Below are 21,654 nucleotides of genomic sequence, written 5' to 3'. Positions count from 1 at the left end.
TGTCCCCTTTCCTTCATATGCCATTTCTTCCATAATCTCTGGGGTGGGTGGTTGTCTTTCTTATCCTAAAACAATTAAGATGTGACTGAGTGGTGTGTAGTCTTCCAAGTATATATATATTTATTCCAGCTTCACAGTGGCCTTTTTGTGACTTTGTTTGCATCGTCCGATAGGATTTACTGGCATCCTGATACGCCTTAAATTGTAAGGCTGTCTAGACGTGTAATTGTGAAGAACTCTGAGGAATTGTTTTGCTTTTTTTGTTAAAGCAGAGTAATGTCGAATTTCTTTTTAAAAATAACTTAAATGGAGGTTATAGGTAGGTAGCTGTGTTGGTCTGCCATATACCACCATATACCAAGAACAAACTTAGTTGGTCTCTAAGGTGCTACTGGAAGGAATTTTTTATTTTATTTTGTTGTAAATTGAGGTTTTCACACACGCACACACACACACACACGCACATACACACATATATCCTCCACTGCTGTCTTTAAACAAAAGACAAACCAGATGTTTTGAGTTTCCACAGGCAACATTTTGGAAAGTCCATGGACCTAGAGAAACATAGAAATAGTATATACTAAAACCCACAGCGGTATTGACACAGTAAAGTAGAGGAACAGAACACTCTGTCGGGACCCTGATCCAGGAAGATTATTGACATTTCAGTTCATTTCCCATCACTTTCCTAACTGCAAAAAGTCCCTTTAAAAGGATTTGTTGCACTAGGATAACAGAACATTTTGACCAATTTAATTGAGCTAGTATGAGCCTGAATCCCTCCCACAAAATAGTGGCAGTCTAGAGGCACCTTTAGAATGGCTGAATTTTGATAAAATTCAGTAGATATGTATGAAAGTGGCAATTCTAATAAATTTTAGTGGATGTATTTTATTGTCAGACTAACACGGGGGTGGCCTTCTAGATGTTAACTGAACAATGTACAAGTTTTATGTATTTACTCCAGAGCTGTCTAATAATAATAATAATAATAATAATAATAATAATAATAATAATAATAATATATTTATACCCCTCCCATCTGGCTGGGTTTCCCCAGCCACTCTGGGCGGCTTCCAACAGAATGTTAAAGTACAACAATCTATTAAACATTAAAAGCTTCCCTAAACAGGGCTGCTTTCAGATGTCTCCTAAAAGTCTGGTAGTTGGTTTTTCTCTTTGACAGGAACTGGCTTGACTTGAAAATAAAAGTCTTTAAGCACCTTAGGCCAACAGATTTATTGTTCCTCTCTTTGTCTTTAAGGTGCCATAACACTCTATATTATGTTTACTGCATCAAACTAAGATGACTACCCTTCTAGAATTCATCTCTGTTTAAATGAGACTAATTAAGGATAAGTAGTTACGAGATTCAAAGCTTAGGATGTGAACAGGGACACAGTACTTAAATCCATTCCGCAAACTATTTGTGACTAGTGTTTAAATTGAGATTTTTTAATTCTGATCTTTCAAATATGATCACATGTGCTCATCAGTTTAAAGGGTGATGAGAGAAAGGTAACATGCACATGAAGTGAAATAGAAATGCATAATAATTAATGTGCCTCTGTCTCAGATATTTTGTTCCTTGTGTGCTGTGTCACTTGATACACAATGTATTAAAAATATGCTATTTTACTGCTATTATAAAAGTGATTATGAGTGGTGAGACTGTGATAAGAAATGCATAGAAATGGAGAAATGAATCATAGGAAATTAAAAAAGGAATGAGGCAAAAAGGGCTGAACCAATTAAATTGGAAGGAGTCAATTTGAATAGAACGAACAATATATATGTATATGTATAAATACATAAGCCCTCTAAGGTTTCCCTGTATAAGACTGCACATGCAAAGGCATATTCTTTCACTGTTAGGATAATAATAGTCTCCTTCCTTTATCTCTCCCGCCAGCTTTCTCCTATCAAATGCTTTTCTCCCCATATAGGGTCAATATCCTCTTTTATCTTCAGCTTTGCAAAGAAAGTGAAATGCTAGGAATACCTGTGTTTGGAGGAGTCTTTTTTTAAAAAAATAAATAAATAAAGGATTTTTGGGTGGACTTCAAAAGGGTTAATCCTTGAGAATTTTGGAACTTGAAGGAGGATAAGGGAGGTTTGAAAGGCTAGAAAGGAAATGAGAATATGCCCTTTTACCTTTGGTATGTGGCAAAGATCCATTTTCAATATACAGGCATCGATTTTTGAAACTGTAGAATGAGTATCAATCCTATTCCAAGAGATACTCCAAACACAAAAGTACATTATAAAATATAAGCAACAGATCAATAATTTATACTGGGGCAAAGGCAGAAATAATTAATATTGGGCCAAAAGCACAGTCTTAGACTGGATGTATAATACTGGAAATGCCTTGTTGGGGCATAAAACGAGGGCATGTCCAGATTCTTTTTTGGTCTTAAATAGTCCATATCAATTTTGTACTATCAAAATCTTTGATATTACAAGATGTCCATCCACTCTTGAATTAGATTCCTGTACGCCGGCTCCCTCGGCCAGTAACGCGAGATGAGCGCCACAACCCCAGAGTCAGACACGACAGGACCTAATGGTCAGGGGTCCTTTTACCTTTCACTAATGGGATTAATGGCAGGACAACAAATGTGGATTTTGTGAGCTGTCAAAATCCTTATATTTTGACCTTGGAAGGATAAACACCCACTGTCTACAACACAGTGGTTTGAGGATCTCACCATTCTTCTTGTAATGTGTGAATTCTGAACTAAAAATCTGGCACAGAACCACAGAACCCAGGAAGTCATCTCCTGGAGAGCTGGTTGAGTTGTGTGTCCTGACTAGAGAAGTTAATCGGGTCCTCCCTCACAGAGGGCACATGTTGCGGTACGACCTGGCAACCAGACCCTGTGTTGTGGGTGAGAATTGTTTGGATAGCCACAACCCCCATTGGAGGGTCCCTCAATGCTGGGTTCAATCTGGCCAATGGGACGCAAGTAAAGGACATCAAGGGACCTATTTAACCCCATGCAGGGATGCCTGAGCTTCCTCTTGGGGTTGCTGCATTGGAACACCCGCCCACTTCTCCCTATATTCAGGGCTTGCGCTTGACCTTGTTATGCTATGACCTTGTTATGTGGCATCTGTCGTTGGGGCAGGGGCACGGCAGGAATTTTCCCCACTTGGATGATTGTCTGTTGCCACTTGGGTTTCACCTGCCGTGTAGCAAATCATCACAACTTGTAAGGTTGCGGATAGGCTCTGGTTCAAGTGATGGGGTGGCAGAACGGTCTGGCCACTCCTGTGCGAAGGGTATTCCGGTAAAGGAATTCTAGGGACTCATTGGTTTCGTCAACCCTGAAAGGGGTTGTGCCCGTGCCTGAATCCGGGGGATGTCAGGTTGGCTGGCGGGCACTCCTGTCTGCAGCTGTCCCTGGTGTTCACCCTTGGCTGACCGATGATTGCGCTCTGGGTCAGCGCTGCCTGCAGGGGTACCAGGAGCTAGTCGAACCAGAGCCTATGCAACCACTCACTTGATTGTAATCAATAAGGTTGTGACCTAAATTCTGCCAAAAACCAAACCATATATCTGAGTCGTGTGAATTTATTTCTAGGGAATGGTTAAAAGGTCTAAACATGCAACTACTCTGGAGAGGCTCTGGGCTCATCAAGATTAAATGTTAATCTACCATTAACTCAGCTCACGGTAGTGTTTTCAAACATAAACAACAAAAGACAGGAAACTTGCTTCATTCGAACACATTTCTCTTTAACTTTTTTTCTTTGCTGAATTTGTTGTAGACAAAGAAACAAACAAGTTAAATAAATAAATACTGGGCCGAAAAGGTCTTGCCCAACTTGTGGGAGGGGGAATCAATGGTGGGGTGGTGGATGATGATGGGGCTGTTACAAGTAAGATAGATTTGCTTATTTTTAGGGAAAAAATTTACATAGCAGAACATGTGTGCCTTTATTTCAAATGGTACTTGTTAGGTTATTTAAGTATGATTCAGCCATGTATGGTTCTGATAGCCGGCATCTTGGATTTGTCCACAAGGGTGGCTTGCAATGAAACTTGATAGCATGCACAGGAAACCAAATACAGTATACAGTGAATGGTTGTTGAATGAGCACTTGACACAGTTACTTTCAGCAGCTTTGTTGTCCCATGGATGTGGCGAATGGATGGGTTGTTTCTCCTCATCTTCCCAATGCTGGCTTTTTGAGGTGCAGATTATGGAAGGATGAGGTGGTTACAATTAAAGGAGAGAAGTTTAACCCAGATACCTACTTTCTGCGCTTGGAATGTTTAAGAGGAGGCAGATTGGAGGTTGCATTCTAGCGCTGCAGCCTTGAATAGTTTGTATTGTGGAAGGGCCTGTAGCTACGCAAAAACAAGTCCTTTGATTGATCCTTCAGCAAGCTTGGAAGAAACATCAAACTTGAAAAAGCCCATTAGCTTTTGTTTATCTCCCACCAGACAATGGGATGCAGGTCGCTTTTCCAGAAGGACTTGGTACGGTCAGCTCTGCTGGCTACACAAGGACATTTTGTCAAAATCTGGCAACTTCTTTTTAATGTAAAACATCTTCTGCCGCTACCTGCAGCAGATTTTGTTTGGCAGGCAATTAACTGCATCTGCTTTTCAATCTGGGATTTTTTTTTATTTTAAAAGTGCTGAAAATTTCCAAGGTAATAAACACCTCGCAGCACTTTGTCTTAGCAAATAGAAATATGACATTATTGCAAACAACAAGCCAATGATTCATTAAGCAGTTCCAGCAGCTATGTGTAACGGTAAATTGCAGCCGTGGTGAAAGAAAAGGGGAGAGACTGGCATTACTTAGGAATAGAGAGGCAAGCAAAATGAAGTCACGTGGGGATTCTGTTAGGGAGGAGATCAGGGCTGAAGGCATGCAACTAGCCTAACTAGCCCCTGCTTGTTTTCTTTCAATCCCCAAATGATGCTTTGTATATGGCTGGTTTATTCATTTGTTAGAGCAGGTCCAGTGTTCTGTTTTGCATCCATGTTTTCAAGTGGTGCATTCAGATTGCAGCTGAAGATAGGAGTCTTCATTATGTCGCAGCTAGAAAAAGCAGTGGAGTGTTTCTTGTTGGCACCCGGGGCGGGTGTGCTGGAGGGGGGGTGCAATACCAGAGCGACCCCTGCTCACTGGAGCCAGAAGGAGATCAGGTAAAGGGTGCATCCCCACCACACCATCCTCTGCCACTTATGATTTGTGCTTATTTGGGGGCATCTTACCCCCACACGTTGATGGTGGCATTTATGGAGGAATAGTCCTTGCTAACTACTTAAATTTATGAACACATTTGGCTCACATGCACAGGCACCTAGGAGTTGAAAAGCAGTAACAACAGCAGCAGGAGCAGCAGCAGCAGCACCCTAGATCTCAGGCCTGTCTCATGCTTCACTTTGTGGCATCGTTTGTGACGCTTCACATTGGCTGTGGGACAAAAGGGCAGCGTTTAACTCCAACAGCATTGAGATAGGGAGGAGAAGAAAAATGCTGTTTACTTCTTCCAATATGGGTGACACACATGACATTTTAGTTGAGGGAAGCACAGAACAAAGGAAAAGATCATTTCCTTCTAAAAGGCATGCGGTATATCAATATGTTTATTTTGGCACACCAGACCGGCGACAAATGCTTCCAGATAGTTAGTGTTGATTAAAATTAAAAGAAGCCAAGTAGGGAAGTGCCACTTTTAAGCAGGGCCATGAGGGTTATTTGGAGAGGAAACACAGGTGCATCTCATTATCCTCATCTGCATCATTTACTGCAAGGCATCTTAGAGAAGGGCAGGCTTTGAAAAGCAAGTCCCCACATTCCATGCTTAAAATGTAGATATTCTGCACTGTAACTCGGCCCTCCACACTCCTCCTTTTCTCTCCCAGTGTTCAAATGTGGAGAAACAGCAGCCTTCTAATATGTAGGAGTTTCTGATGTGTCAAGTTTCCGTTCAAAATGCGCTGGAAATGTCAGTGCATGTGGCAACTTTCTTTTTTTTATTTTATAAGAATTTATTGACATTTTTTACTTATGACAACATACACCCTTAACCACACCTACATTTATACACATACAAAACAAATACAATTATAAATCAAATACATACTTTGCCAGGATTTTCCTTCTTATTTAAGCATCTCATAAAAAAATTCTTTTTCTTAATCTTGACAGTTGACTTCCCCTGCCTTTTCACCTTCGATTTTATACCCATAATCTACTTTTTAACCTCTTCTTTTAAAAATTAAACTCAATTATATATATAAAATAAAACATTCATCTTAATCTTGATCATCTTAGTCTATAGACTCAATCGGCTTATATTGACTTTACTTATAACACATCATCATAAATCTTCATAAATCATTCTTATCAAATCTACACTATCTCCTCTGTCCTTTAAACTGCTGCTAATAACATAGAAACTTCAAATATCTCCTTTCTTATTCAAACAAAAAATAAAACTAAATATAGCTGACAGTGTTCACCCTCCGATTTCAAAATGCCATAACAGACTGTTTTAGATTTTACTTAATACTTCACCCCACTCCCCCTCTGTCCATTGTCCTTCTCCTGGTGACGCCAGAACCAAACTTCCAAATGTCTTCTTTTTCCAAATATCCACAGATCCAGGCACAGTTCAGAACACTCCTTGTAACGAGCCTCAGGGTACCCATCTCATCTTCTTTCAGCTGCTCCGTTTCTTTATAGCATTCCTTTTCTTCTTGTAAATATCTTAATTCTTTGTCCCTTGCCCCCGAGCTCACACCTCGGGGACTGGATATAACAAATCTTGTCGTCGTCTTGGGGCTGCCACCCCCAAAAAACGAATCCTTTTCCCGGAGTAGCCCTGTCATTTCTCTCCATCCTTCCAACAACCCTCTCAGCTCCTTAGCAAGGCTTTCTTCCATAGTATCAAAGATTTTAAAAGCCTCCTCTGTGGGCAATAGATTTCTTTTCAAACCCCCACACAAGACTTTCACTTTCCGATAAAGCAGTTCCAGCCTCAAAGCATTGAGCCTTTGTTCATCCGTTAGTCCAGAGTTCAAAACAAGTTCAAAGACGAAGCCCAGCATAATGGTAGAGGGGGAGGGAGTGGGTGTCAGATTACTATTCCTGTCTCTATGTTCGTCGCCATTTTCCTAAGCCGGAGCGCAAATACCGCAGCTTTAAACGGAGATATTTTCCGCTAGTTTACTTCCCAAAAGAAAATTTCAACAGTCTCATGTATCAAATTTAGATACTTTGTAACCAGTTCTGTAGCAGCAGTCACTCAAATTGGTTAACTTCTTTCACTCGAAGGGAGGGAGGCAGGCTGCCTTTCTCCTTCCCCCCGGATCGTCCAAAAAGCACAGTATCTAGTCCAATCAAATACTCACGACCACCGGGTTTCTTTAAATCCATACATCAAAGGTAGAACTTAGACGCTCATCACAGGCTCTGTCGCCGCATTTACATCCCGGTTGGGGCATATCCCCTATGGCCCAGCTCCGTCGTCCCTTCACCCCCACTCCCCCTTTACAGGGGGGGCGAGGGAAGGGTTCGGAGCCACAACGGGCACAGCCGGGGAGCCCAGGGTGCGGGACGCTCTTCCCGCACCCCAACCGGAGCCCCGCTTTGCGGTAGCGGGGCTCCTAACCCCCGGGATGGACTGGGCGCTTCGCAGCCGAAGCGACCCACGACCACCCGTAATGGCGTTGCCGCCGGAAGTCCTCGTGGCAACTTTCTAACATGCTGTGGCTGTCATCAGGACACTTAAGTAATAAAGGTGATCAGTACACTGCATATTTGTGTCACTTAATTAAATTAGGGCATGCAGTCTCATCAATGTTGCCTTTCATAGATCTTAGGGAAACTTTTACAGTTCAGAAACCAGGCTACGTATACTCTGCTCTACATGCTCACATGCAGGGGTAGGTATGTTTGAGAATGAGATTGAAGGGGCTGGGGAACATTTCAGGGCCGTATCCAGTGCTGCAGCTCTGCTGACGCAAGGGACTTTCATTTGCGCTATGCAGTTTCATTTTCCTCTCCTGTCCCTTATGGCCCGTTGGGCACCAGCCAAATCAGCTATTGGGGGGGGGGAGACCATCTAGAGCAGACTCTGAGGGGCATGTGTGGGGGCAGAAGAGGAAACTGAAGTCCTGTTGCATTGGCAGAATCCTTTTGGCACAGCATAGGGTACAACCCACGGGATGCTAGGTCTGCTCACAGCCGGCCCATTGAAATGAATGGATGTGACTAAGGACTCAACTAGATTTCCACTTTCCCCTCTGCTTTCCCCTGGGGAAACCTGATCTTTACAGCTGAATTGGAGCAAACGTCAAACAGGTTTCCCGCATATTGTTGTTGGATCTGATTCTGCGCTAAATAGCAGATTTTGCCAAGGGAAGTGTCAGGGCAAAAAGAAAACCGCTTGGACAAGTGTGAGTGTAGACGAGCCATAACTTAGGTTCAGTCATTTCAGTGGGTAGCATTCACCGTTGCACTATGATGAATGATGAATAGTCTGTATCTGCAAGCATTTCAGCTCGGCAGACAGAACAATCCTCTTTCTTGTGCTGTCATTCTCCTGACCCCCCCCCCCACCAGAACCAATTGTGGGGGGCTTGCGGAGGGGAGTGTGGGGGTAAAGCCTCATTGTGCAAGTGGAAGTCCTTGCATAGGGCTTCCGCTGATGGAGCTTGTTAGGTGAATCCCACCCAGCTGGTCAGTTCTTAGTTGGATACATCTAACGATGAGAGAAAATGCAATCAATAGAAGGGGGTTTTTTTGGGAGGGGGTCACACACTCAGATTGAGGGCCCATACCCTTTGGCCCCATCTTTCCCATCACTTACTCTGGCAGTCCTGTCACCTTCCTATCTTCCAAGATTTGAGGTAAACCCTGCACAATCAGGGTTCCCATTAGCAGACAGAGCCTGTGCAAATTGGATTCCCCTTTACAGATGTTTTCCCCTATGCATGGCTGGCAGAGAACCACAAGGCAGGCTCACTTGGTGCAAGTTTTCTGCTTATTGTGTGAGTGCCTGAAAACAACTTGCATCTTTCCTGAATTATGCTCAAGTGGAAAAATAGCTGAACTTGGTAAAATCTGTGTTCAAATCCCACCTTTCTCTCAGACTACCTTTAAAATCTAATCTCAGCACCATGAAGGATGTGCAAGAAATATACATTGGCTTCCTAGGTAGCTTCTCGCAGAATCGATGAAACTACACAAATACTTTTCTTTCTTTCTTTCAAAATAAAAAAAAATTAAAAAAAACCAGGAGGCTACAATTCCCAGAATTCTCTGAGATGGATTGATTGTTAATCAACTTAAAGAATTGTAGCTATGTGAGAGGAATAGGACTCTTCAGTTCCAAGGATTCGTTTAAAGTGGTATGATACCGTTGTGCGGATATGGCCTATGTTGGAACTTTCTCTCCGAGCACATTTGCCTTGCACCATCATTGCTATATTTCATCTGACATGCTAAGCCTAATGGCCTTTAATGGCAGAAAATATTCATATACCGGTACTCTTAGCTACTGCCTATTTGTTTTCTTTAAGGCTGTGCTGCTATAATTGTTAATTTCTTGTTTTATTTGACTGATTATTGGTATTTTTCTACTGTTCTAAATTGCATTTGCAACTGTGAGCCATTCTGGGGTCCTAAATGATGGGAAAGCAAGCTATGCGCATTTTACATACTTATATATTTGTGCGGCCATTTCTGCATGTGGAAGTCAGTTAACACTGAGCATGATGATGGGGCAGATATTTTATTTGTAGGACACATTGTTCAGATATGAATTCCTTTGTTCTATGTAGCAGGGTTTATTTTTACTTGTTGAGGAAAAAGCCCCTGGGAAAACTGTAAGTCAGTACCGAAAACACAGATCAAAGCAAAGGGGCAGATATAGGAGACTGTTGCAAGAGTTTATGTTTTTTGTTGTTTGATAAGATTGCATTCACCACTTTTCATTATCCTCTCTCTTCCCCCTTTAGTTGTTTGTGTGCAGCAGGCTGGACAGGGCAGCAATGCAGTGAAGATATAAATGAATGCGATTCTGAACCATGCCTGAATGGAGCCACCTGCCACGAGTCCACTGTCTATGGGCAATTTCTATGTGTTTGCCCTCCATTTTATATTGGAAGGACTTGCCAGTATCGCTACAACCCATGTGATGACCCCTACAACCCATGTATCAACAACTCTACTTGTTTGGCGCAAGTCAATGGGAAGCCATTGTGCATCTGTCAAAAAGGTAAATGGCACTACTTATCAAAATGGTTGCATCCAAGTCACACTGTGGAATGTTGTCAATTTTGCAGCCTTCTGAATTACTGTTTAAAACAGTGTAAGCATAAAGTTTGGCGCAAGGCATTTCCCAGTCCTATCAATACTCGTTGGTGTGTACATTAGGCAGCCGGTGCCAAACGAGCTGCATTCTATTCTGAGCCTTCATCCAGCATACAAAATAGTCAATGATCAATCAGGATAATAGTGGGGACCGGCCAGAGGCAGTGTGGTGTAGTGGTTAAGAGTGGTAGACTCGTAATCTGGTGAACCGGGTTCGCTCTCCTGCTCCTCTGCATGCAGCTGCTGGGTGACCTTGGGCTAGTCACACTTCTTTGAAGTCTCTCAGCCTCACTCACCTCACAGAGTGTTTGTTGTGGGGGAGGAAGGGAAAGGAGAATGTTAGCCGCTTTGAGACTCCTTCGGGTAGTGAAAAGCGGGATACCAAATCCAAACTCCTCCTCCTCTTCTTCTTCTTCTTCTTCTTCTTCTTCTTCTTCTTCTTCTTCTTCTTCTTCTTCTTCAGCCTGGCAAAGGGGAAGCTGCTAACCTGAGAGACAAGAACAGCATGGTTTGGTTGCTGTGTGCTTTCATTGCATTTGACTACATGGCTAGAGGATTCCGTGGTTCCATTGCAAATCCCCCCCCCCCAGCTTTGGCAGTAATATGGAGCACGGGGATCATGGTCTGGTGGTTATAAAGGCCTTTTTGAATATAGCAGCTTGCTGCCCCTAGCTTCTCTGATGAGTCCTGATCTGGCCAGGTAGAGCATTTCAGCCATGGCAGAAGGGGAGCTGAGTATGATCTCCAGGGAAGCTGGCAGTCCAAGTGAAGACCACCAGCAAGAAAAGGGAGAGAGGGTGTGTGTGTCTGAGGAGTGAGAAGGAGGCTGGTGGTGCTATTGGGTGGGTGGGTGAAACAGAACATCCCCTTAATATGCCATGCTGGGTCAGAAAATGGAGCAGCAGCGGTTTTAAAGGGGGAGATGGAGGCAGTGTCAGCTTCGGCTTTCTTCTGTGCATGTGGACAAGTTCTTCTGTGCCATCTGCAATGAAGGCAATTGGATGCAAACCAGAAGGGAATGCTGCTACTTCTGTGAAAGCATCTCGAGACAAAAAAAAATGGCCCTGCCTGGAAGCCAAAGCAGCTTCAGTCACATCTTTGAAATTCTAGACTTGCTGCAAGTGGCGAAAAGAAAAGGTGTAAAGAGAAGAGCAGAACAAAGTAGGGCATGCCAAGGCGCTACTGTCTGACACTTTTCTTCAAAAAATACCACGAGCACAAGAAAATAAAAGGAAGGAGCCTATGAGCATGTGCAGGAAGCATTAGTCTAGGGATCCTCATTTGAATGCTATGAGATGTGCAAAGTTTTAGAAAGGAGGTTGGTTACCCCTGCATATTTGGAAAGCAGATTCTGCCAATGTGGCAACCTCTGTTGTTGGACTACAGTTCCCATCATCCCTGATCATTGGGCATGCTGGATAGAGGTGATGGGAATTGTAGTCCAACAACATATGGAGGGCCCTTTGTAGGGTAGAACTGATGTGAAATAGATGTGATAATAGCCTTCCATACAGCTGGAAAGGGGTCCTCGTAATTTTAAAATGGCAGCTATCATTTGCTGCTAGTCATCATGGTAATAAATTACCTCCAGTACCCAAGGTAGTATGCCCTTGAACACCAATTGATGGGAAGCACGAGCAGGAGAGTCCAATGAGAGAGATCTCTTGTGGGCTTCCCAAACACATCTCGCTGACTAACAAGATGCTGGGTCTTTGGTCCAGCAGAACTCTACTTGGGTCCTTTTGCAATTGATTAATACTGCATTGCTATAAAAGGAAGATATCAAGATTGATTCGCGATGCTCCTTGTGGGGAATATCCCATTTTAACATCAGGAATAAAACTCTGGATACTTCAAGAGGTATTTGGAGCTTTTCTCTGAGAAATGCAGTGTGTGAGAACATGAGTGGTATTTTGTCTTCTGCCAATGCTTTGCAAACAGTAACTTGCTATTTATTGTTTGCTATTGATTAGGTAAATATTTTCACGCAGAGGTTCACAAGGTTGGTGTCAATTCAGTAGGCAGTTCCTGTTTACTCACAGAAAAGGCTGCAAGGTCAAACCATCAGACACGCCAGACTGAAAATATCCCAGAGTCTCCTCTGAGCTATATGCCACTTTGCTGGGAAATGCGAAAAAGCCACTTTGTGTAAATAAATAAAAGAAGAAGAAGTGTTGTTCTCCAGGGCTGTATCAGATCATTTCCATGCACTATTGATTTATAATTTGTATCCCGAGCTAGACTGATTTGCATGACCACCAGCAGCAAGCAGTTGCATTTAAATGTGCCTATTATTCTAGTACACATGCTACCAAATATCATTACCATAACAATACATTAGCACTAAATGTATATTTGTTAGGCGCCCAATTAATATGCCAATTTACAAAACAGCTTGCTGAAAAATAAAAATCATTCTGTTTTATAACTTAAATGAGTGAACTTTCTTCCCAGCCCAATACATGAACGAGCATTTACACTATGATGCTTTTTGAAGACTTACTTTGTGCAAATACTTTGAACGCTGCAAATTGATTGCAGTTGATGATGTTAATTTGTAATAATGTTGCTAACATTTTAAAAATGTGTTAAACGGCTTTAAGTAGCATATAGAGACTTTTTGGAAAAGAGAGAGAAAATGCCCAGTCAGTTCTCATTTCTTTTTGCTAGATCACATTAAATTAACCTGAAACTTGGCTCTAGCTGGCTAGCCTCTTCCTAATTTCTGTATTCACCCAAGCGATCAGTAGTATTTTCCTTTAGGAATCTAAGGTCGCTTCCAGATTACCTGTTTATGAAGCGTTCATCTTGATTTGTTTGCTCAAAGTTTACAGGGAGTGTTGATGACTGTTGAGCATTCATTCTGATATGTTTTGGGGGTATTATATGATGTTACATCAAGCAGTTGACTCTCTACATTTGCCAGTGCGTTTTCCTGTCACTTCCCTTATTGCAAAAAGTCCGATTTTGGAGGGAAGTGGGCTTCGTTGCCCAGGAATGCCAAATCAACTTTAGTTGTATAATCTGAATTTGCCAGCAAGACAGTGAATCCCACCTGGAAAAGTGATAGTCTGAAAGTGCCGTAAGGGTCTTTTTTGATGTTGTTTTGAACCCATACAGGTAATTCTACGATTTTGTGAACTAGGCCACAGTCACTGGCATGGGTCATCTCACAGTTTATTTACTTGAACCCAGCATGGGGATCTTTCAGAACATGGGTCAAATCCATCCCTGGCACTCTCTACAGACCCCTCTCCTTAGACCACACCCTGTTTCACCTCGCTGGCTCATTGCTGTCATTCCACTCCTTCCACAGTTGGCCCAGCCACCATGGTCACTTGCCCCTGACCACTTTCCCCAGAGCAAATCCAGCCCTTGCCGGAGGGGCAAGCACTCCCCACCTTGTTCTAATTCATCCAGAAATCTGAGGAGGGACAATCGCTGTCTTTTCCAGCACTGAGACCTGAATGCTGTGGTTTAAAGGAAACACTCTTAAGTAAATAGGAAAATAACATACCATTGAGATCTGCATCCTGATTTCTGATGCCTGTGTTCAAGCCTTCATTCTGTGGGGCCCAGAGATGGAGCAGTAAATGTAACAAGTGCCTTTGTCTAAAGAGAAATGTGTGCCATGGGTTGCTGATAAAATAGCAAGAAGTAAATCTGCCATATTTTCCAAAGTTGCGGAGAACGAAATCTATTAGATAATATATATTGCTTTTCTCTGTGTGTGTTTGTATCAGAGATTGCATGCCTCCATGATAAGAATGGCATTACTTAGTTTTATATTGTTCAGAAATAGATTTTAGAAGGCCCACTTTAGATGAAAAGAACCTGAAGGAATGTCATTTCATGCTGAAGTACTGACTTAGTACTGGAGATTATCTCCCTATGTTTGCTACTTACCGGTAGTAACAATAAAGCACACTACCCTGAACTTTGAATGCTCTTTTGTCAATATGTTTTAGCTTCTCTGGCCCAGTCTCAGCTCTCTTTTTTTTAGTTAGACCAGCATCTTCCAAGATAAATTATTAGATCTCCAGCAGCTTTTTATGCTGCTGGAACTGATTCAGACAACTCTGAAAATGGCAGAGTAGTAGCAAGAATGTGATTGCATGGAATGGGTATCACAGGACTTCACTAGTCGTTAGAGCAGAGATGGCAAACCTCTGGCCCTCCAGAAGTTGTTGCACCCGACTACAGCGATGGGAACAACATCTGGAGGCCACAAGTTCCTCCTGCCTGGTCTAGAGCTGTCTTATTACATGAATGAGGTATCCAACATTGATGTCAAGTTTACCTGAGTGGTGGATTTATTATTTGGCACTTTATCAAACCACTAGTGTGGCAAAAGAAATTGCAGGATCTTCTTTTAGAAATGCAAGAGCCACTGCATAGATGCAGTTAATATCACTGCAAAAGGGCTCCATTTGGTGTTGTATTATTGATGAATCACATGGTCAGGTGACAGAACTCAATATCCTCAGTACATATTGTAAAAGCCATACTTACCATTTCCTTAAATAATCAAAGTGAGATCTAATGAGACTCTTTTAGCTTGCTCCCAAATAAGTCCGAATGACTGATTACTACTGCAGCGTAGCTGGGTCCCATGTCCCCCCACCCAGCCCTCCCAGTAACGTCTAGAAAGAAGAACCGTGTGCAACCTATGTTGTTCCTTCTCACCCCAGTTTCCTGGGGCTAGCGAAACTGGCAGTGGAAGCATTTCCCCAACCCAAGCCATGATTACTCTTTACAGATTTGTAAGTTGTAAAGAGTAAATATCGCTCTAGAGCTGATGCAGCAAAGCCCAACAGTGTATATAGGCTGAAGCCCTTCTCCAAGTTGCAATAAAGGAGAGAGCTTTCTGGGTGGTTGTGGAATGCCCTCCCTAAAGTGGTGTGTGTGGTTCGAACGTTCCATTTCCACGCACATTGTAATTTTTTTGGTGCCTTAGCGTAGTGTATGATTTTATCTGTTGTCTTTTATCTGTTGCTAGCTGTTGGTATCCATCTGTCTCAAGAGACATTGGTGTGTGCCTCCGGGAGTGAAGTCAAACTGCTGTGTTAGCAGCACCTAAGTGACCTCAGCAAGGTGCAAGCCTGTGTATGGAGGTCTTGGGCTGCCCAGCCAACAAGACCTCCCTGTTGGCCTTGCAATATGTTTGGCACCAGCTTGGCTGCAGGAGTTGCTGGAAGTATGGCATACAAAGTGCCATCCTACCGTCTTGGGGACTTCACTTCTGATTTGTGTAAGGTCTGCTCCCTGTGTAGGCTTTGCTCATTAGCCTTATCTCCTCCTGAAGATATCCTGCAAGGCAGTGGAGGTTTAAGATCAGACTTTTCCTTCTTCTAGATGGACTACCCTCCCAGATTTACAAGCCCCATCTGCCCCTCAATTCCCTCTGCAGCACATGCAGAAACCAACATCTTGACTGTTGGACCCAATATTGGTCTTGTCTGCTCAATCTGCCGGAGCTTGTCTTCACATGCAAGGGAAGTCCTTAACTCACTGAGGGTTTGAGACCCATCAGCGAGCCTCACCTGGTTGAGCTGGTCAGTTGATGCTGTTTCCTGGGGTGTGGCTGCTGTTGCATTCTGACAGCTTCTAGGAACCACAGGTGAGAGCTAAGTGCAGGGTGGGGACCAAAGGTTGACAAACTACCCCAGAAGGAGTACAATATGTCCCCCCACCAGAGGTGCTACTCCTCCCCTAACACCCCACACACCCGATTGTTGCTAGTATTATGGTTTTATTATGTATCTTAATGTTTCATTATATGTATTTATTATATATACTTAACACTTCTACCCTGGAATTATATTGTATGAGGGGTGGTATACCAATGTTCTGAATAGGTAAATATAAAAGCCTGAGCCTTCTGAAGATGAATGCATCCATCTATTAAAAGCTTGTGGTATCCATTTCAAGCCACTGTCCCTTGTGATGTTTAAGAGGAAATGGATTATGGAGCGGAGGAACAGAAATTTTGTTTATGCTAGATTAAAACTTGTCATGCAGTAGATTTGCTTTGCTTTTTGAGATAGTATAGCATCCCTCTTTTTGATAAAGCATTTCCAACCTTTTAAACCAAGCTCACTTCCCCAGTAGAGTTAACCAGATGCTCATTTCTTGCGTTCAGTCCTATTTGTGCCTCTGTGCTCAAGCATTATTAGATGTGCCGGCATTCTTTGAGGAGAAGCATTGCCCATTAGGTTTGAAGGATAAAAAATGCTTCGAGTGTTTTCAAGTTCCATTTGGAAGGCATTCACCTGGGCCTTTGTTATCACTGATCCTGACATTCAAACTGACTAGCTGAAATCACTGATCCATACCCGTTTCATCTATCTTTCAGGATTTGAAGGTGCTTACTGTGAAATTGACAACAATGAATGCATCTCCAGCCCATGTAAGAATCAAGGTCACTGTGTGGATGGGGTTAACAGTTACAGGTGAGGAAAAACAGCCCAAGGGAATGACGCATCTAGATGTGACTTGGGGACACTTTCAGACAGAGACAATGGATTGTAGCTCATGTGATTTTAGGTGATTTGTGAATTACCGGTATCCAGTGCATGACTGTGATCATTATAATCAAGCGTTCTGCCGCAAGAGCTTCCCAACTTGTCTCTTTTCTAAAATGGTGCACCAACCAAGGAAATATGAACAAATATTATACTTCCCCGCACACACCCATTTCATTCTCTTTCTTTATTTGGGTGTTAAAGATTCTTTGCAGCTCACTAGCTGTCATTCTTCTCTCCAGGTGCTTCTGCAGAGATGGCTTTTCTGGGACATTGTGTGAAGTGGAGATTAATGAGTGTGCATCAAATCCCTGTGCAAACAGCGGAACATGCATAGATCTTATAAACAGGTTTGTGAGTGAAATCAAGTTTTTTAAAAATAGAATAAAAATTGTTCTGCTTTTCAATTGACTGTTGATGTAGAACTGCATGAACAAAAATACGTAGGAAGCTAGATTCACCCTTCACTACATACTTAAACTCTGGCTTTATAAAGGGATTGTAGTAAGAGGTGTACAATCTCTGGTGCTAGGCAGCCCTTAAATTTCCAAAGCGCTCTGCAAGTAAGAATGGAAGGGGAATCAGGTTTAAATGGATTTATTCATGGAATTGGGCAGGTCCAATCCAATAGAGCTTTTCTCACATTGGAATATCTGAGCCGCTTGTGAATGATGCAAATTTATATTGAAAAGTATGTTACATTATATGTATAATATGCATAAGAGAGTCAAGCTCTCTGTGTTACTTATTTAAATTATATTCTGTATGTAGCATAATCTTATAAGTATTAATACAAAATACAAAATTAATACCAAAGTTGTAGACAGCTTTTTATGTTGTTACTTTAGGACATTTAGAATCGATATTCCTATAATATGCATGCAATATTATACACATAATGGTGCATATAATACTAGTAGGAACTATTACAATCAGCCCAGGACAGAAAAGTATAGTTACTTCATGCATTCCTTTTTCAGGGCCATATTCACTCTGGTGTGGAGTGAGTGTTTTTAGAAATGAATTCTGTGGTGGTGGTGGGGAATCAAAAATGGGGGGGAAATATCATTGTGATTATTTTGATGTGGATGTGGTATTCATGACACTTAGATATAACGAGCAGCTTGTTGCGTGTTTAGACCTTTAACCACCCCCTTAAATAAATTCAGACAAGACTCAAATTTTGGATTGGTTTTGGGCAGAATTTAGGCCACAACTTTACTGATTACAGCAAGTGAGTGGTTGCATAGGCTCTGGTTCGACTAGCTCCCTGTACCCCTGCAGGCAGCGCTGACCCAGAGCACAATCATAGGTCAGCCAAGGGTGAACACCAGGGACAGCTGGAGACAGGAGTGCCCGCCAGCTAACCTGACATCCTCCGGACTCAGGCATGGGCACAACCCCTTTCAGGGTTGACGAAACCAATGAGTCCCTAGGATTCCTTTACGGGAATACCCTTCGCGTAGGAGTGGCCAGACCGTTCTGCCACCCCTATCACTTGAACCAGAGCCTATCCGCAACCTTACAAGTTGTGATGCACCAGCATAGGTCAGCCTAGGGTGAACACCTGGAACAGCGGAAAGCTGGGATCAGGCTATTCCACCACCCAGATGTCCCCTGGACTCAGGCACAGGCACAACCCCTCTCAGGGTTGACCAAACAATTGAGTCCCTGGATTCCTTTAATGGAATACCCTTCACATAGGGATGACGAGAGCATTCTACCACCCCTATCACCTGTACCAGAGCCTATCTGCAACCTTACAAGTTGTGACAATTTGCTACGTGGCAGACGAAACCCAATTGGCAACAGCCAATCAGCCAAGTGGGGAAAATTCCTGCTGTGCCTCTGTCACAATGACAGGCGGCACACGACAGCATAGCAAGGTCAAGCGCAAGCCCTAAATATAGGGAGAGGTGGGCGGGTGTTCCGATGCAGTGGCCCAAAGAGGAAGCTCAGGGACACACGCATGGGCTTATATAGGTCCCTTGATCTGTTTGGCTACTGTCCCATTGGTCTGATTACACCCAGCATCGAGGAACCTACCAATAGGGTGTTGTGGCTATCCAATCGCACCCACCCCCAACACAGGGCTTGGTTGCCAGGTCGCACCACAACACGTGCCCTCTTTGAGGGAGGACACAATATCTAGTATAAAAGTGGTATTGTTCATTGCTCTCCACTGAAGTTATTCCTCATCCACATCATAATAGGTTCCTTTGCCACTGCCCAACTGGTTACTATGGGTCGCTCTGTGAGCTGGATGTGGATGAATGTGAAATTATTCCTTGCTTGCATGGAGGAAGCTGCTTCAACAAGCCTGGCGGCTATCAATGCGTCTGTGCTCCTGGTTTCACAGGTATAGTACATTTGGAGAATGCTGTGGAAGCAAAGCGAAACCGCTCTGTAACATCTTGAGAGTTGAGGATGAGCAAAAGAGGTCACAAGCATATTGGAATACAAATCAATGTTTACCCTAGTGATTGTTGGATCTGCATCTTGTTAAGTACCTCTGGACCTTATTTACGTCATTTCTGATTTATTGGTTCCTTACCAATCCAGATATTTAGCTGAATTACATTAAAAGAGAGGTTACACAGAGCAGAGCAAAAATCAATATTTTGTGAATTCAGCCAAGAAAAAATAATTATTAGTATAGCTACTGAATAAGTTTTTCAAATACATATATCACAGCCTCATTTTCAGTTGTGTCAGTTTTTATCACAGTCACAGTTCAGATACCTAGTGAATCAACATAAATCCTGGCATATGTAAAATAAATAATTCAGACTCTAGCATTTTTAAAAAAACAACATTCCTTTACATTGCTAATTACTGAACATTTGACTTCCTTAAAATGGACTGTTGATAATTTTGATCAGGTAGTGATCTTTAAACTTACACCCGGAATTAATGAATTATTTACTGAGGTTCACAAACGCATCTTAGTAATAACTTAAGTGTTCATATATAATGCTTAGTATGTAATCGATGGTTTAGAAATAATTACTACAAATGCATATAAAATAGTGCAGTTAATATACAAGGAAAATAGTGCAAGCATAGCATCGTCACAAAGAGACCAAAGTAATCTCCTTGTTAAATCTTCCCTCTACCATTAACTCACCACGAGGCCTTCAACGAGTTACTTAGATCTTCCACCTCTTGTCTCAGTCCCATGGGGTTCTTCCCATTTTGACAAGAGCTTTACAAACACTGTGCCTGGGCTTGACTGCAGTGAAGCTCCGACTTCAGACTCTAGTCTCTTCTCACAGGTCTGAAGTCGTAATGAATGTGCATGGAGAGAAAGCAGACCAAGGGCTGCTCACTCTCAGGAGCAAAGGGGAAGTTGTCCTTTCTACACCCAGCCAGTGCAGACTATGTGCTATGTTCATCACTGCCCTCTTCACTTTAATGTTCTCAATGTTACCTGCATTGCATTGAGGCTGGCAAACAGCACAGGGGAAATTGTGAGGAAACTGGTGCAGGGGTTGTATGTATGTTTTGCATTCAGATATTCAATATTTGACATTTCCCGGTAGGCCTTGGAAATACTTCCTACCTGAAACCCCTGAGAGCTGCTGCCAGTCTGTGTAGACAATGCTGAGCTAGATGGGCCAATGGTTTGGCTCAATAGCCTACTGTGTGATGCAGCTTCCTATGTTTCCCTGTGTGGAGCATTGTTGTTGTTGTTGTTGTTGTTGTTGTTGTTGTCATGGTGAATGGAACCGGAGAGCCAAAATAGGTTAAGCAAGGCTGGTTGGGAATAAAGAAAGCATACTGGGCCAGGTTCAGAATTTGACCATGTGGGTTCAGGCCAGGATCTAGGCCTTAGTTTTCATGCTTACACCAGGACATAGTATTGAGGGAGTGTTCTAACTCTCTCAATTGAAAATACACATTTCTGTTACAAGTAACAGAATTTGCCAAGCTATACATCCATTGATCCACACACAGCCCACCAGCCATTGTGCAGCCTTAATCAGCACAAAGGCTATTATTATTATTATTATTATTATTATTATTATTATTATTACCCCATCCATCTGACAGGGTTGCTCCAGCTACTCTGGGTGGCTTCCAATATATATAAAAATATAATAAAACACAACACATTAAAAAAGTCCCTATACAGGGCTGCCTTCAGATATCATCTAAAGGTTGTATACTGTGGTTACTTAGCTCCTTGACATATGATGGGAGGGCATTCCACAGGGCGGGTGCCACTACCAAGAAGGCCCTCTGCCTGGTTTCCTGTAACTTACTTTTTGCCATGAGGGAACTGCCAGAAGGCCCTCGGCGCTGGATCTCAGTGTCTGGGCTAAATGATGGGGGTGGAGACACTGCTTCAGTTATTGTACCTCCTATTGGGCTTCGGTATATGGCAGTTAGTATATGAGTTAAACTAAAGAATATAGTATTCAGCTTAGTGGGTCTATTCAGACCTGTTCTATGTGCATGTGTACTAACTATTAATCATAAGACGGAGGCATACGTGATTTCTATGCATTTGAATTCATTTTTGGGTCTGTTAACCATATCGTTTTGATAAGGTTTCTAGCCAGTTCCCTTTTTGATTGCTGCTGTAAGTATTAGTTCCTAAACAGCAGTTGATGTTGTTATTGAGTTCTAGTTTTTATTGCTTGTAACAAATTATGTAAAGCTTGTTATACCCAGAATGCAAAATGATCTCATTTGCCTGCCTGAAAAAAAGAAAAGAAAAACTATTTGAAGTAAGTTATAAGCTATCAGCCTGTGAGCAGAGGTGAGTTCACAATTCC

General features: G+C 42.5%; 1 protein-coding gene across 1 annotated transcript in view; it reads left to right on the top strand.

Annotated features, from left to right (window-relative positions):
* LOC117044556 (protein eyes shut homolog) overlaps positions 1-21,654 on the top strand; it is a 150,365-nt gene that overhangs the window by 102,223 nt on the left and 26,488 nt on the right. The window contains exons 11-14 of the mRNA XM_033145374.1: positions 9,995-10,254; positions 16,705-16,801; positions 17,116-17,223; positions 19,087-19,232. Of these exons, the coding sequence (XP_033001265.1) occupies positions 9,995-10,254; positions 16,705-16,801; positions 17,116-17,223; positions 19,087-19,232 (611 nt within the window). The remainder of the gene's footprint in view (positions 1-9,994; positions 10,255-16,704; positions 16,802-17,115; positions 17,224-19,086; positions 19,233-21,654) is intronic.

The sequence above is a fragment of the Lacerta agilis genome, chromosome 3 (assembly GCF_009819535.1).
Source record: "Lacerta agilis isolate rLacAgi1 chromosome 3, rLacAgi1.pri, whole genome shotgun sequence".
In the NCBI taxonomy this organism is placed as follows: Eukaryota; Metazoa; Chordata; class Lepidosauria; order Squamata; family Lacertidae; genus Lacerta; species Lacerta agilis.
The sequence above is the reverse complement of the archived record's forward strand: the minus strand, read 5'-3'. Positions and strand labels throughout refer to the sequence as shown.